Genomic DNA, 17,160 nt, shown 5'->3' on the forward strand with positions numbered 1-17,160 from the left:
TACCGTTCCAGCAACTTATAAAAGTTTCCTCAAGATGGCCGCCGGCTCTTTCCCCGTCGCTCGCTGCAGCCCGACGTGCGCGCTCCCGAGACGCCGCCAGCTGTGTCTCCATGGCAACCGGACGCCCCGCAGCCGCCGACCAGACGCCCCGCAGCCGCCGACCAGACGCCCACCGCCAGGCAGCAGGTAACCGGCGCTAGCCCCCGGCTCCCCAGCGCTAGACCCTCAGCCCAGGTGAAGGCCCCGGAGCCCAGCGCTAGGTTCCGGAGCCCAGCGCTAGTTCCCCCGGCCTAGCGGCAGCCCCCCCCGGCCTAGCAACAGCCCCCCCATCGCAGCGGCAGCCCCCCCGGCCTAGCGGCAGCCCCCCCATCGCAGCGACAGCCCCCCCGGCCTAGCGACAGCCCCCCCGGCGCAGCCCGGCGCAGCGGCGGCCCCCCCCGGCGCAGCGACAGCCCCCCCGGCGCAGCGGCAGCCCCCCCCCCCCCCCGGCGCAGCGACAGCCCCCCCCGACCCATCACTTACCTGGGAGGCTTCTCGGGGCTGCTGGGCTGGGCTGGGCTTCTCCGCTGGGCAGCTCCAGTTTCTGCACCTTCCTCTAACAGAGGATGGTGCAGAATGGCCGCTCCAGCGCGCTCCCGAGCAGTGACAGCTCGTCTGCGCATGCGCAGAAGAGCTGTAGCGGGGAGCACACTGAAGCGGCTCGTGCTGAATGGAGAAGACCGGACTGCGCAAGCGCGTCTAAAAAAGCAAGCTGCCAGCGAATTTAGACGGAACCATGGAGACGAGGACGCTAGCAACGGAGCAGGTAAGTGAATAACTTCTGTATGGCTCATATTTAATGCACAATGTACATTACAAAGTGCATTAATATGGCCATACGGAAGTGTATAACCCCACTTGGTTTCGCGAGACCACCCCTTTAAGCCACATTAACCAAAGCGATTAATAGGTTTCACCTGCCCTCTTGGTTGGCCATGGCCAATTTTTTGGATGTACATTAGTACTGTTGATACAGCAATTTTTGTGGCCCCTCGCCTACAGTGTAATCATAGCAATTTCTATGTTCTTCGCCTGCACTCATGGTACAGAAAGGTGTGTGGGGTTGGCCTACACTTTAGCTACATAAATGTAACTTGTGCCTTGTCTATACTGCAGCTACTGAAATGGAACGAAGACTGCGCTCCCACTATACTGCTGCTTCGGAATTGTTACTGGGGCCTGTCTTGAGTGCTATTACTGAAATGGAACGCATACTGTGCTCCCCCTATAATGCTGCTAGTGATATGTTAGTGGGGCCTGTCCTAATGCTACGGCTGAAATGTTACTAATTATGGGCTCTGCCTATACCGCTGCTAATGGTATGTCTCTGGGGTGTGGAAACAGAGGCTTCCCAAAGACATGATGGCGGCGAGGCCATTTCCCACCAACGCTGTTACTGTTAAGGTGCATATAACCACGGACACGTGGAGAGGATACGTAGTGCCTCAAAAACATCCCCCGCCACAGCCCACTTAATCCTGGCCACATTCCAAAAACCAACAAAATAAAACCGCGCTACTAGGTCCGCAGTCACCAACACATTACCACCAACGCGGTTACTGTTAAGGTACATATTACCAGTCTGACTGGGGCATGCAGTGTTGGCCGGAGCCCACCTGCATTAAGCACGACATTACTACCTCAGCTGTGTTGGGCAATGCAATGGGATATTTCTATGTACCGCCGGTGGCTTCCTGGCACCCACCCATGCTGTGGGTCCACAGGGAATTATAAATGCATCTGTTTCCACTTGTAAAGAACCACAGTCAGACTGGGGCATGCAGTGTGGGCCGAAGCCCACCTGCATTAAGCACGACATTACTACCTCAGCTGTGTTGGGCAATGCAATGGGATATTTCTATGTACCGCCGGTGGCTTCCTGGCACCCACCCATGCTGTGGGTCCACAGGGAATTATAAATGCATCTGTTTCCACTTGTAAAGAACCACAGTCAGACTGGGGCATGCAGTGTGGGCCGAAGCCCACCTGCATTAAGCACGACATTACTACCTCAGCTGTGTTGGGCAATGCAATGGGATATTTTTGTGTATCGCCGGTGGGTTCCAGGGAGCCACCCATGCTGTCGGTCGACAGGGACTTCACAATAGGGAGTTGTACCTGCCTGTGTCTATGAATTAAAAAGCCCGGTCTGACTGGGGCATGCAGACACCTTGACAGAATGAATAGTGTGTGGCACATAGGTTCCCCATTGCTATGCCCACGTGTGCAGCTCCTGATGGCGGTGGCACAGGATTATATTTCTCATTGCTTCTGTACAGCATTGTGGGCTATCGCCCCGCCCCTTTTAAAGAGGGTCGCTGCCTAGCCGTGCCAACCCTCTGCAGTGTGTGCCTGCGGTTCCTCGTCATGGCAGACACACTTCTAAATAGACATGAGGGTGGTGTGGCATGAGGGCAGCTGAAGGCTGCGCAGGGACACTTTGGTGTGCGCTGTGGGGGGGAGGGGGGGGCGGTTGGGCAGCATGTAACCCAGGAGAAGTGGCAGTGGAGTGTCATGCAGGCAGTGATTGTGCTTTGTTGGAGGTAGTGTGGTGCTTAGCAAAGGTATGCCATGCTAATGAGGGCTTTTCAGAAGTAAAAGTTTTTGGGAGGGGGGGGGCCCCACTCTTGCCGCTCTTGTGGCTTAATAGTGGGACCTGTGAACTTGAGATGCAGCCCAACATGTAGCCCCTCGCCTGCCCTATCCGTTGCTGTGTCGTTCCCATCACTTTCTTGAATTGCCCAGATTTTCACACAAGGAAACCTTAGCGAGCATCGGCGAAATACAAAAATGCTCGGGTCGCCCATTGACTTCAATGGGGTTCGTTACTCGAAACGAACCCTCGAGCATCGCGAAAAGTTCGTCCCGAGTAACGAGCACCTGAGCATTTTGGTGCTCGCTCATCTCTAATGGTAAAGTCATTCCTTGCCATGAAAAATTAACTTAACCACAAAAAACCCATTTCCACTGTATTTCAGCCTAGCCACGAATTAACCTAACAATTTTAGTAGCTCCCTTACTTAGTAACATAGTATGTTAGGCTGAATGTCCATCTGGTTCAGCTTGTTTCAACTTCCTTGTTGATCCAGAGGAAGGCAAAAAGGCAGAAGCCAATTAACCACATCGGGAAAAAAATTCCTTCCTGACTCCATAATGGCAGTCAGAATAATCCCTGGATCAACCTCTGACAGTTCCTACCTGACTGTAAGACGCAGATTAACAACCCACTGGTCACGTAATGTCTCGATCCTGTAATATTGTAGCGCTCTAGAAAGACATCTAGTCCCATCTCAAACTCCTCTATGGATTTTGCCATCACCATGTCCTCAGGCAGAGAGTTCCACAGTCTCACTGCTCTTACATTAAAGAACCCTTTTCTGTGTTTCCGATGAAACCTGCTTTCTTCTAGACGTAGCGGATGCCCTCTTGTTACTGTCGCAGTCCTGGGTATAACCAGATCATGGGAGAGATCCTTGTATTGTCTCCTAATGTATTTATACATAGTTATTTGATTGCCCCTTAGTCTTTTTTCCAGGGTGAATAATCCGAATTTTGATAGCCTCTCTGGGTATTCCAGTCCCCTCGTTCTATTTATTAACTTAGTTGATCTTCCTTGTCCTCGTTAACACTTCTACTGGTGCTTGAAATCATTGTCTTCTTCTGTTAATCATGGTTACCGCCAAGGAAGCACATACAATCATCATTGATGTGCATCAAAAGGGCTTTATAGGATAGGCCATTGCTGCTTCTAAGACTGCCTCTAAATCAATCATTCATTGGGATCATCAATAAATTCAAGAAGAGAGGCTTAATTGCTGTGAAGAAATCATCAGGGTGCCCAAGAAAGTCCAGTAAGTGCAAGGGTCTTCTCCTAAAGAGAATTCAGCTATGGGATCAATTCAACACCACTGCAAAGGTTGCTCAGGAATGGCAGCAGGTGGTTGTAAGTGCAGCAAAGATTTTTGGAGACTGACAGGATGTCAAGGGTGAGAGAAAAGCCGCCACTTCTCTCCAGAATAATCATCAGGGACAGACTGATATTCTGCAGGAAGTACAGGGATTGGGCTACAGAGGACTGGGGTCAAGTTATTTTCTCTGATGAAGCTCCCTTTAGACTGTTTGGGACACCTGGAAGCATGACTATCCAGGGAAGAAAAGGTGTGCGCTACCATACGTCCTGTGTCATGCCAACACTAAAGCATTCCAAGACTATTCATGTGTGGGAAGGAGGGAGTGGGCTCACTCACAATTTTGCCTAATGACTAAAGAATGGTATCCAATATCCTGAAAGAGCTTCTCCCAACCATCCAGGAGCAATTTGGTGATGAACAATGCTTTTTCCAGCATGATGGAGCACCATGTCACAAAGTAAGTGGCACAGTGAACATTGACATTTTGGGTCCATATCTAGGAAACTTTCCAGATCTATGGAGAACCTGTGGACAATCCTCAAAAAGCAGTCGGACAAACAAAAACACAGAAATTGTGATAAGCTCTAAGCACTGATTAGGCAAGAATGGGTTGTCATCAGTCAGGATTTGAGCCCATATCCAGCATGCCAGGGTGAATTGCACAAGTCTTGAAAAAAAAATGGGTCAACGCTGCAAATAGTCTTTGCCTAAACCTGATGTATGTTAGTTTAAAAACTTATGCGATGCTTATAATTGAAATGCAGTATGCCATAGCAACATCTGACTAATGCAGTAAAAATTTTGTAAAAAAACAAAAATTTGTGTCCATCTCAAAACATTTGGCCACGACAGTATGGTTGGATGAGTAATTGACATTGTCCAGAAGCTATGACAAGTATAACAGTGGTTACAATCATAAAATAAGTCAGTTTGCTGCATAACCCCCTCCATAAATCAGGACAGGGAGCCACTATGGCAAACCCCACCCACAGCTCTGTTGGACCATGCAGTATATGGATGGCCATTCATGTGAATGCTACAAACCAGTCACCAGATCCTGCTTTTTTATGGGGAAGTCTTGTGTAAGAAAAACAAATAAAAGCACCATTTTAGGTTATTTTAAAGGGGTTTTCTGTGGTAATTAGTGGCAGGGATATAGCATACAGAAAAAAACCCCCAAAAAACAGCTCAATACTTACCTCCCACTGTCACCATGCTCTTATTTACAAAAGTCACAGCAGTCACATGGGTTGTTAACCCCTGTGGCCGCTGCAGCCAATAGAAGGCTCGATAGGGAAGTCACTGATTATATCCCATAAACCTGCCAGGAGCTTCTACATTAGAAGCCCACGTGACGGGTTTACAAGGCATCACTTGTCAATTGCTGTGGTGCTGAATCTGTGTGCTGTGGAATTATTTTTAGATATTTTTGGACATGGGGACCCAAAACTATATAAAAAATAAACAAACTCAGGAAAAACCTTTAACCCTTTCCAGTCCAATTAGTATCCTGCTTTTCCTAGGGGGGGCTTACTCTTTTTCTGCCATTATAAATCAGAGCTATCTGCTGGCTAAAGCCAGTACTGCATGAGGTGACACGTTGGATAGGCTCCGACAGCAGAGGCTGGCAATATACAGTAAGAGAACCCTGATGGACGTCTACTAACATCAAAGCTGTACAGCCCTAAATCATAATGTCTTCACAGGTCAGACAGTGGATTGGAAAGGGTTAACTGAATAGAGGGAAGGTCCTGGATTCACGATCTTCATCTATTAGCCATAATTTGGGAAGACTTGGCACATCCCATATGGATAGTCTGTTTTACTTAGAACTGTGTAATGTGGGATTTGAGGTGTTGGGAGAAATAGCTGTTGGCTGACCGCTATATAATATGTATGATGAGCTTAAAGTGACCCTCCAAAAGGGTGGAGGAGGTATATTATTTGAACTTGATCTTCTCCGTCCTCAGTCCAGTTTTCGGGTGGTCAAGACGGCTGCTACTATCTTTAGACTGTCTAACAACCTGCAGTGGATCAGTAGTAGAGTACCAATACACTAAGCCTGCTCTGTGATTGGCCAGTCCAGTTAACCCCTTAAGGACCAGGCACTTTTTATGGATTTCACCTAGGTGGTAGTTTTACTGCCCTATTTTGTTTCCTTTAGCTACCACAATTATTTTAGGGCGATTTTTTAAAATATCTTTTTCACTGACGGCTACCTCATCATCATCTCCTATAGCTATGTACCTGCATACACCAGTGCTGCTTCACATTAGCGTTGGCCCCGGTTCCGTTTTTCAGTCTGTTCTGTTTTTGGAGCAGAGAGACAGAATTAAAGGGAACTATTTTTTTTTATCCTCTGAACGAGAATAGTGTAGTCTAAACACGCTGCCGGAGGGCAGAAAATCGGGTGAGGTCACCAACTCATTCGGGCAAAGGAGGATCGTGAGATTCTTGGCCTGTGTAAAAGTGACATTAGTTGAATTGTAAAGGGTACAGTATGTAAACCTAGCAACCAGTTTATTTTACATGAAGAACTTAAAAAAAAGAAGAGAAGTTATGCAACTTTCTAAAAAGTCCTGATTATATATCTCCTACAGTGTAGGGATTACAGTAACAATACTGTATACTGTACTTAGGGTTGTTTGTAGTCTATAGCAATACAGATTAATGTGTAGTCTGATCCTACTGTCATATTCATCCCCCATTCAGCAACTTAGCAAGTAGTAACTGCAGTATCAGACTGCATAGACTTTGTTTGTAGTCTGTAACCATGGAAGAAAGAGGTTAATCTTGACGATACTCTTAATTAGGCCTCGTTCATATGGGCGACAAAGTTGTGAGGTTTTGTAGCTCATGTTTCCCTATGGAGCCTTCCTCTCTGTTGCATCGCATGAAAACGCGATTTTCGTGCGGAGCGATGCAACTTTGACAGTAGGAAATCCTATTGTCAAAGCCCTAATCTAAGCCCTAGCTGCAGGAAAAAAAAAAAAAGTATACATCACCTTAGAAGCGCTGTCATCTCGGACGCATTTTCTCCCCAGCACTGTTGTTGTTCATCTCTTCTGGCCGGATATTGAAAAATCTTCAAATCCTGGAAGTGCTGCCTCTGATTGGCTAAGCATCAGCCATTCATCGAGTGCTGACTCTCATTGGCTAAGCGCCAGCCAATCATAGCCGCAGCTTCCAGGAGGCGGGGATTTTTCAATCACCAGCCAGAAGGACAGTGTCGGGAACCGGGAAAATGACCATGCAGAGCCACAGACAGTGCTTCTAAAGGTGATGTAGACTTTCCCCTCCCCCTCTACAGCTAGGGCTTATTTTCGAGGTAGGGCTTATCTTTCAAGCTCTACAAAATTTGGGTATAACCGCGAGAAACCGCAGCGATATCGTGTCACCCATGTGAACAAGGCCTTAAAATATCCCATTTACAAAAAAAGATTTTCTTTAATTTTCGAGGCAGTGAGACACAAATATACCCTTCGGGCTTCCACGCACTTGCGTTTTTTTTAACGCGATTGTCAACGGGACTTTCTAATGTTAAAAATGCATCGCACTAAAATCGCAAAGCACAAACTTGCGACGCGTCTTTAACATTAGAAAATCCATTGACCTTTGCATAAAAAAAAAAAAAAGCAAGTGTGTGAGCCCTTATACTGCATATGTATTTTCAAAACACCAATTACCCAGAGATCAAGAGATGAAAAATACTTTAATCATAACTATAAAAACGTCCCACATATTTGAGACTATTAACAGGCTATTTACAGGACGGCTCTGTACAAGTATAGTACACACACAAAATATGAACACAGAAAACCGGTATTTACAGCTTAAAAATAAAATGGCGTTGGTAATGATCATTCACAGAAACCATTAGTATTAACCATGGCTTACAGGAACCTCTTAAACTTGTAGGATTGGTGCTGGGATCTCCAGCTATAACGCTAATGCTTTTTACATTACCACAATGTGTGGGGAAATCCTGCCTGCCAATAAAAGTCTTTGCATGAGTCGTCCGTGTCTAACAATGCATTCCCAGTGAAAGGGAAACAAAAGGCACTTTGCTCAAATACAAGAAGGAAAATGTGACGCGGAAGCCTGAAAATTGTCAGTATTTTCCTAAGAACATCTGCTCTCTGTGCACCTTATCAGCAGGGGAGGCCGGTGGGAAGAGGACTTATATGTGAGAGTGATGTTATATACTATAGGTGAAAGATGCATCATAGCAAGGGCAGAGCCGGGTGGAATCTACGGTCAGACAGCGCCACTCTTGTCCGTTGGTTCATGGCAGCTCATTCCCTTGAACGAAAAACGGAGTTGCAGTACCAAACATAGCCTAAGGAGAGTGGAGCCGATTCTGGAAAGGACAAGTCAACCTATATTTCTTTTCGCAAGCAAGTTTTCTTTAAAGCCCAACTCCATTCAAAACCTGACGATTGACTTTTTGCTTATCAAGCCCAATATAATCCCCCCTCCATTTAACGAAACTGTCCCACTTCTGTTTTGCTGCAGAAAGCAGACACCTCAGTACATCGCTTAGTGGCCCGGGCTAGAAGTGTAGGAGTCCTATTTAAGTGAATGGAATTCGGCATGCAGTACCAACTCAGGCCACTGCGCATTGTAGGGAGCTGTGTGCTTCCTGCAGTTAAATAGCTACAAGTAGGACAACCCCTTTACCTCATGACTCAAACTGTCATGTATCTGTATCTGGGTAGCAGAGATCCTGGGGGGGCTATTAAAGAACAGATTTGCAACCCTGGCAACACTAACACGAAGGACAAGCCAGTCTTTGGAAAAGTTGATCAGAACTCCCCCCAATAGTGCAATTGTTGCCGCCTTGATCAGGCGCAATAGTAACCGCTGACCACCCAGTTCCTCTCCATTGGCATGAGCAGAGCTACTGGTAAACAGCACCATAGCTTTCTCATACCCCGTGACTAGGAATTGGCAGAAGCGGGTGATTGTGGCTACAGATACACTACAAATAACTTTTGCAGGAATATCTCTTTAAATTCTACTTGAATCTCTGGAGCCAATTTGGTCAATTCAGTATTAGCCAGCAAACTATGAACTAACCACAATGGCAAAAATTTAATTGGCTCTAGTTGCAAATATTTCCAAATCATACTAAAATGTGAAGTTGGGCTAAATGGGGTAAGAGCTACTATCCGATCTTCTGCAAGACCATACAGCAAGTATTGAAGGTTATCCATGAAGTAGGACATTTCCACAAAGGTTACCTGTAGTTCTGTACCTTCCCCATTCAGTAGTCTCTGCGTTTGATATACCTGGTTATAGAAAACATTCACAGGAACACACTATGCAAAACTGATTTGTTTTACCTAGTATGGGGCGTAATGAGGCGGAGCATGGCCGTATTCTTATGCCCCGCCCCTCAGATCTGTGGGTAAGCAGTAGAGTCACAAGAGGATTAACCCCACTGTCACGCAATAGAGGTTTCTGTCCAAAATAGTTAGCATGCTACTTGCCTCCATAGCAACTTTTTTTCTACTGTGTGGACAAAAATCCATATGGAAATTTACTGTAGCATGTAAGTGGAGCGGCAAAATCCACCTTCACGGCTGCGACTGGTCATTGGATTAGATGCAGAATCCATGTGGCAATTAGTGTCAAATCAGACACGTGTGAAGGGGGTCTAATGGCTATATTCGACTTCCAAAAGGCAAATTAAATTCCGCGTAGCCTGTGCATGTTAATGGAAGCAGATGACATCGATCCTCTGCTGCAAGTACACAGGAATGCAAGAAATCCTACAAAATTAGCAAACCCACTCGGACATCTTCCAAGCAAACTCCGGCAGCGCTTTCTTCACGTCCATGACTTGGCACGGTGTAAGGACGGATTAAATTAACACAAATTTTCAAAACAAATGACACGTTAAGACGTGGGTTAGTATTGTACAAGTTACTTCGTGTTTCTGTACAAATGAAATCCATTTTGGTAAGACACGACAAGGCTTCCGAGTCGTCGGGCGAGAGAATACGTTCCAGATGTGGGAGGCTATTTTTTCTTTGTGGCTCGTAAAAGCTGCTGAGACGATTCAAGGAATGAGAAAGGTTTCCTTTTAGCGCCGGCTACATTTCCTTCCGAAATACTTCTGGGCAGACGTCTTTGTGCGCTGCTGTCCTTGTTCTTTGATAAGCCTGCAAGAGAAAAAAAAAATGTATATAATCACACTGGATAGAATCCTATACTGGATTATTCACAGGACAGAGGATACATTTTATGATCATCTGGGTCCAACTGCTGGGCTGCGCACCGATCCTGAGGACGGAACGAAGCAGAGTGGTGTAGGCGCACTGCTGCTCCATTCAATTCAATGACAATGTTCAACTCTAACAACAAATGGAGATGAAAGTTAGCGGAGTGGCAAAACGCCCGTGCAACCTCTACTGCACTCACTGGAGGACATCCCGCTGTCAGGTTTGGGGAGGGTCCCAGCGGTTGGAACACCACTGTTCATAACGTGACCCCAAATAGCAAATTACTTTGTATATTAGCACAACAGCTTCAAGTATGGGAGCAGAAATATGTCTTTTTACCTGAAAGGGGTTGTACGGGGCTTTTACTAGATGCGGATCGCGCTGTCCATATTGCAGCTGCCTGGTTTGGAACTACAGGGGCGGCTCCCACTCAATTCAATGGCAGCAACAAATTGGGAAACTTCAATACAGACAGTGCTATCCTATTTCTAGTGCCGTCCTGAGGATAGCTCATCAATAGTCCTGGAAAACTCATTTAAACATCGCTCATTGAAAATTGAGCAAAAAGTAATCAAAAAAGGTCAAATGTAGCACAAAAACTAATGCTCAACTTGCTACAACCAAGTTCTCATAAGGCTCTGTTGGTGAACTGGTAAAGAAGAAAAAAATACATATTATTAAGAATAGTATGGCTTTTGGAAGGCAAGGATGAAAATACAAAAACAGGTTGTTAGCAGCACCAATCGGTTAGCAGCAGCTGCGAGGTCTTCTCTTCCGTGCAAACAACTGCAAGGAAGCGCATGCTTCTATAGAACCCAATGGAAGTAAACTAGCTGTAGTCACTCACATGTGTGAGCCCCAGTGTGCTGCAGCACCCTACAAGCTCTAATAATGCACTGCAGTAACTGCTAACAGAAGACACGTCGCTCCTGATAACTTCCCATGTCACACAACACAAGAGAGAAAAGGAGTTTTAAAAAACAAATCTTTTAGAACAGAGAATTGTGCGAAACCCGACCATAAAGGACGTATCAGAGTAAGAAAATAGTGGAGATGACTGATTACAGCAACAAGCCATTAGGATGAGAACCTGGAAAATGTCAGGCTTCTATCGCACAGTCAGAAGTGAAAGACTAATATCATAATTTATCATTTCAAGCTCACCTGTTGCCCTTTTCACTCTCAGCGCTTTGCATTCGATGGGGACGTCCTGCTTGATACGTTTTGGTACAGGAAGTTGCATTTTCTCCTCTTTCACGGCGCTGCCGGCGGCAAGACTGGGAACGTAGCAGAGAATAAAATATAAAGCAGAGGTCAATGTCATTTTTAGGATTGGTATTCTGTGCATCCGGTATATGAGCAGGTGCAGCACAAGATACGCAGAGAGATTAACACCCAAACAACATTCTGGTAACATTAATAAATGAATGAAAAACTCAGTGTAATTAATTTGTTACAAAGTCTTTGAGCCTAACTTAGAGGGGCTTCCCATGGAGAATAGCATTGAGGACCTATCCTCAGGATAGGCCATCAATAGTTGATCGGCTGGGGTCCATTGCTCAGGACTGATCAGCTGAGCGGGCGCATGCTGTCAGTGCCGCCAGTACACATAAGTCGGAGCTGAAGCAGCGGAAGTCTTTACACCGACCTCTGTGCAGTGGCCGGCGCTTGTAACTGCAGGCACGGCTCTCAGTGAAATCAAAGCAAGCTGTGCCTGCAGTTACAAGTGCCGGCCACTACATAGAGGTCAGCGCAAAGACTTCCGCTCTGACCTCAGTGTATTTGCGGGATTGAGGTCATGCGCCCGCTCAGCTGATCAGTCAGTGGCTCGAGCGATGGACCCCAGCAGATCAACTATTGATGACTTATCCTGAGGATAGGTCATCAATAGTATTTTCCACGGAAAACCCCTTTAAGAAAATTCTGTAAACTGCACGGTTAGACTTTGTTCAAATTGGCACGATTAGGTCTGTTTTCCTGTTCAATTTTGGGAGCAGGAAAACTGAACCCATTGGCTGAATGGAACGGTGTTAGGACGGAACCAACCGGACCCATTGACTATAATTGGGTCCATTCAAGTACCAGCTGGAATTCTATAGGACGAAACAGCTTCGTGCAGCGCAATTTTATCCAGTATCTTAGTAGAAATCAAAGATGGCACCAAACCTTACTTCTGATGCTGGTGTGAAAAAGCCCCTAGTCAAAGCATTGGTCTAAATAGGTTTGGATAACCGCTTAAAGAGTACTTGCACTTTCATACTGGAGCACTCATGTTCAGACAGTTGTTTACGGCAGCTTTATTACTTTTTTTTCCTCCTTCTTGCCCTATATAGTGTTTACATAGCACTACAGGGCCGTCTTAAGTGTCTGTAAGTAGTCGAAAATGGCTGACGGGGCATAAGCTTTCCAATGTGAAAGTGCAGGTACTCTTTAATGTTTAACATGACGGCCACTATGTAACAATGTGTGACAATAATAGATCTGCATAAAGTAGTGTGAATCCAGTGAGATGTAAAGATTGTTTGAACACTTCCATTGAAGGAGAACTCCCCACCTCCTGTGGTAACCTGTTCCACTCATTGATCACCCTCACTGTCAGAATGTTCTTTCTAATATCTAATCTGTGTCTCTTCCCTTTCAGTTTCATCCCATTGCTTCTAGTCTTTCCTTGTGCAGATGAGGATAGGGCTGATCCATCTGCACTGTGACAGCCCTTCAGATATTTGTAGACAGCTATTAAGTCTCCTCTCAGCCTTCTTTTCTGCAATAAGGGATTTTTCAAACCAGATATCAGATTTAACAGGCAGCAATGGCATAATTCATGTTATACACAAACTATGATTTATCTAATTCTTTCATTTGTTAAATGTTTTTTTATTTAATTAAAAAAAAAATAACCTTCATCTGTTGTACTAAATACCGGAGGATATACCCCTTTGTGGTCAACAACATGATGGGACAAAGACTATGCAACTGCAGTGAGTCGGTTGTAAGCTAATCCCTATTGCATAAGGTATGTCCTTTCTTACCGCACTGTGTCAAAGATAGAACAGGGTATTCGGCGTTCTTTAAACCCCATACAAGTTATGTCATTACATAAAAGCCATGAGATCGTGAAAGTGCAAGAATTGTAATCTCACCTTAATAACTTTCTCTTTCTTTCTGCTGCTGAGGTCATTCCCATGTAGGACGGCTTTTCACCTAATTTTCCTAGATTCTTGTTCAATAAAGATGGTAGTCCTAGTCTGAAAGAGATGGATTGCTCACATTAATAAGGGCAAGTATAATATGCGCAAATCATTGTTTGGGGGGGGGGGGGGGGGGGGGTGTCATGCCCAATACAGTATGAAATGTAAGTACGATGGCTAAACTGTGTGGCTCTACAAGTCTTTAACCCGTTCAGGGGTGATGAACGTACGGCACACGGTCCTGGGCTTAAAACCTGCATCATGTTAAAGGACACTGTACATTGCTATAGCAGTCAAGCAGTAGCCCAATAGGTTGAGTGTCTAGCGGCCAGAACCCTGAAAATAAGTAAGTGTTTTGTCATCCATTTTATATGCCCCCACCAATAAAAAAAAGAAAAAAACAAGTTAAACAGATAAAAACACCGCCTGCATCAACCCAATCTATACCCAAATCCAGCGCCAAATTAGTCTATGCGTCATTTATGACAAAAGTGGAGCACAAGCTTCTGCTAAACTTTTTTCCTCTCTCTTTTTTTACAAATGTATCCTTCATAATACTAGAAAAAAAAGTAACAAAAATGCAGCAAAACTTATTTTAGTTGCCCAAAGAAGAAGAAAAAAAAAAAAGCTTTGAGACCCGCGCTCATGCAAAATTGGCAAGAAGGTTTGGTCATTTAGATGGTGGCGTGTATTGAGGAAATGACAACAGCAAAGGCCTCCCTGAAGTATCTACTTGGAGACAAATACCTTTGCAGTGCGCTATTAGGAAGTGGAATCTGTTTGGCATGAGTATCTGCGTTGAGGCTACTGCTGTCCTGATAGAGGATAACAGTAGAGTTCATATCCACTTGCTCAGACCTGGGCTTTAGGTTAAACGTGAAGCCCAACTTCTGCACATCCTTGTCATGAGCCATAAAGCTGCTGGTGCTTTGCAGGTTCTGTCCGATCTCTTTAGTAATGGTGATCGTTTTATTGGCACAATCTGGGGTGTAAACGATGGGGGTGAGCTCCTCGGTCATCGACTCATCGGCATCGTTGCTTTTGGGAACTTGGAATGCTCCGACATTTTCAGAAGCTTGTGGAGAATCCATTAGTTTCCTTCTGGTCCTCTTGCGAGGGAGAACGACCTCTACGGGCTTCGGAGGAAGATTTTCCTTTACAGCCATCAAAGCAGCATCTATAAAATGGGAAAAGAAGAAAGCTTGAAAGGGAACGTATTGTATGTCATTTTGGCTTAAAGCCTTTGTACACTTTTGCACGCTTTCTTCTTCTTTAAAAGGGGTGGTCAGAGTTATATTTTTTTCAGTAAAAGTATGTTTCTCATGCACTGAAATAACAAAATCGGCATGTAGTCAACTTCTCTGTGCTCCTGCTGTGTCCCCATGCCGCTGCTCCGGGTCCCCCCCGCACATTTAAAGGCTGCCTCAGCCAGTTTACGGGACCTTCTAGGCGCTGCAGCCAATAACACAGCAGCGGAAGACGAAGCACCAGTGCAGGACACAGCAGGAGCGGGGATAGATGCATATATGTCGATTTGGTGTTCTATTTTTTTTTTCTGTAAAAGTATGTTCTCCTACAATAAAACTTGGACAACCCCTTTAATTAATGAGTTTTGGAAATTAAGTCTTTTTGTAATTGGCTTTCATTAAAAAAAAAAGTTTTGAATATTTGGTTTTTATGCTTGCATGGTTTTCCAGGGCAGTTCATACTGGAGGACTGACGTATTAGCAAAATCTGTCAATGAAAGTAAATGGACAGCTGCTTCTCAGCCCCTCCCCTAGCCTGTTTTTCAATGCTGTGATGGGGGCACATTACACAGTGAGTGATTTGTGAGACACAACCACTCAGGGATTTTCTGCAGTGAAAGGGAATCAGCACACAGTCATCTGTAAGCGCATATGTTACTGTCACTCCAAATTATAAGTAGTATAAGAGGATAACAAAACCTGTGACACGTCAGAAGGAAACCTTATTACATAAAGCTGTATGACAGTAGGGACTGCTGAGATAGACAGCATCTTCCCGCATCTCCCAACACTATGCCCTAGAATGCTGCACCTTCTACTAGTAATAGTATTTTGTTAGGCTGTGGTCTTGGTCCAGATCATCTGCCTCTCCCCCCACCTACCCTTGGAACAATTAGGCGGCATTTAGTCCAGCTCATCTCCCACTACCTCGTGACTTGATCTAGAGAAAGTGTTCTCGATATTAATGCAGTGCTATCTGATCTATCACCACCAATCTATCCCTCACTAGTAAATAGAAGGGGGGGGGGGGGGGGGCAGTATCATTGCATAGTATTAAGTGGGCATGGCTACACAGCCTCTGAAAGAAGAGAGGAGAGGTAAGGGGCTGTGCTTCTGCCCTTTCATGAGAAACCAGCCAGAGGCTAGAATGTAGAACTGAAAAGCAAGTAATGTATTAGCCTTTCCAAATACATGTAAATGAAAACTCAATAAAAAAAAAAAAACTGAAGTACATCCTTTGTTTTCTGCAGGAATTTAGATATATGTGTATTGATTGCTTATGCACAAAAGGTTTCCATAGCCTTCAAAACCAATAAAAGTTTCTGAATGTTATGCAAACTTGAAAATCTCAACTATGGCAACTCAAGCGCTTCATGCACTTCCGTTGGACTTATGAACATGAATTGAGCATGCTCACTACCGATTCATCCACTAGCATGAGTTAGGGGTGTAACAATTCTGTGGTCCCTGAGAAACCCAGCTATCGAACCCCCCCCCTCCCCCCCAGCAATTATACATTTACCCCCTATCCTGTGGGCAAGTGATAATGTTTTTGCAACATAATCCCTTTAAGTTATTGAATGCTGTAGAAAAAAAGGTCTTCATCAAAAATCTCTGGTAATCTAGACTCTTTGTACTATTAGGTGTTGATACGAAAGTTTATAAATGCAATGATAAAGAGGCCAAAAAAAAAAATAGCTAACACAAAATATATCCATCCACACACAATTTATTTAAGAATTGAATGCCTTTGCTCAGTCATCTCGTTCTGGTCTGCTGAAGCTGGAGATCATACACTTCTCTGTGAAAAAAAGTTGCAGATTATGAGAACTTCTAGATCATCAGATGTGTGAAATTAATTGCACCGTTTTCCTTTCCTCAGTATTTTGACACAATGACATGAAGTGATTTACAGGCAACCATCTACAAGAGAAAGAAACAAGAGCTAAAGTGGACAGCGCAGGATGATTTCTGAGGTGGCGGAAAGAAAGACCAAAAAGACTACTTGGTGCCTGGTCTGTGTGAACACTAACGAGGCTTGTCTGAAATGAGCCATATCTCAAAAAATAAATAGAAAATTACAACCCTACAGCTTTTCCGTCAGTTAATAGATAATATTTCATGAAAAAGAACAAGATTTTTATTAGAAACAGATTTCAGCCTCTTGTGCAAGAAAGTAATTGAGCGTTGCAGACTGAGGCTTGTATGAGACAAGTAGTAACATGGAGCTGATTCCCGGGATCTTGGGCTCCAAGTTCAGATCCTCCTTCAGCGGTTACACAAGCCTTTCCAGGATTTATGGAGGCAAAAATAGTGCAGTCTACAAAACACAAGAAAGCCGATGAACCCCCACGTAAAACCCAACCCAATGGACCCGATCAAGGGCTCTGTCAAAGTTTTCACATTTTAACGTCAACGGGGTCTCTGGTCTTCTAAACTTTGTTTGAAAACGTAAGGGGCAAAAGGTGTAATGACTTCTGTTTAGTATGAACAGAGCCGTAGTCCTGTGTTTGATAACTACGGCTGTTGATCACATTGGGTGAGGTTG

The 17,160-nt window shown here is 44.8% G+C and overlaps 1 protein-coding gene across 2 annotated transcripts in view; it reads right to left on the reverse strand.

Moving 5' to 3' along the window:
- Positions 1-7,643: 7,643 nt before the first annotated feature.
- KIF18A (kinesin family member 18A) overlaps positions 7,644-17,160 on the reverse strand; it is a 91,590-nt gene continuing 82,073 nt past the window's right edge. The window contains exons 15-18 of one of the 2 annotated variants that reach the window (XM_066583230.1): positions 14,224-14,542; positions 13,318-13,422; positions 11,342-11,454; positions 7,644-10,117 (exon numbers count right to left, since the gene is read on the reverse strand). In XM_066583230.1, coding sequence (XP_066439327.1) covers positions 9,975-10,117; positions 11,342-11,454; positions 13,318-13,422; positions 14,224-14,542 — 680 coding nt within the window. In that variant the 3' untranslated portion in view covers positions 7,644-9,974. Of the gene's footprint in view, positions 10,118-11,341; positions 11,455-13,317; positions 13,423-14,112; positions 14,543-17,160 lie in introns of both variants that reach the window. The other variant, XM_066583229.1, reaches the window with a different exon arrangement.

Source organism: Eleutherodactylus coqui, chromosome 11 (genome assembly GCF_035609145.1).
Source record: "Eleutherodactylus coqui strain aEleCoq1 chromosome 11, aEleCoq1.hap1, whole genome shotgun sequence".
In the NCBI taxonomy this organism is placed as follows: domain Eukaryota; kingdom Metazoa; phylum Chordata; class Amphibia; order Anura; family Eleutherodactylidae; genus Eleutherodactylus; species Eleutherodactylus coqui.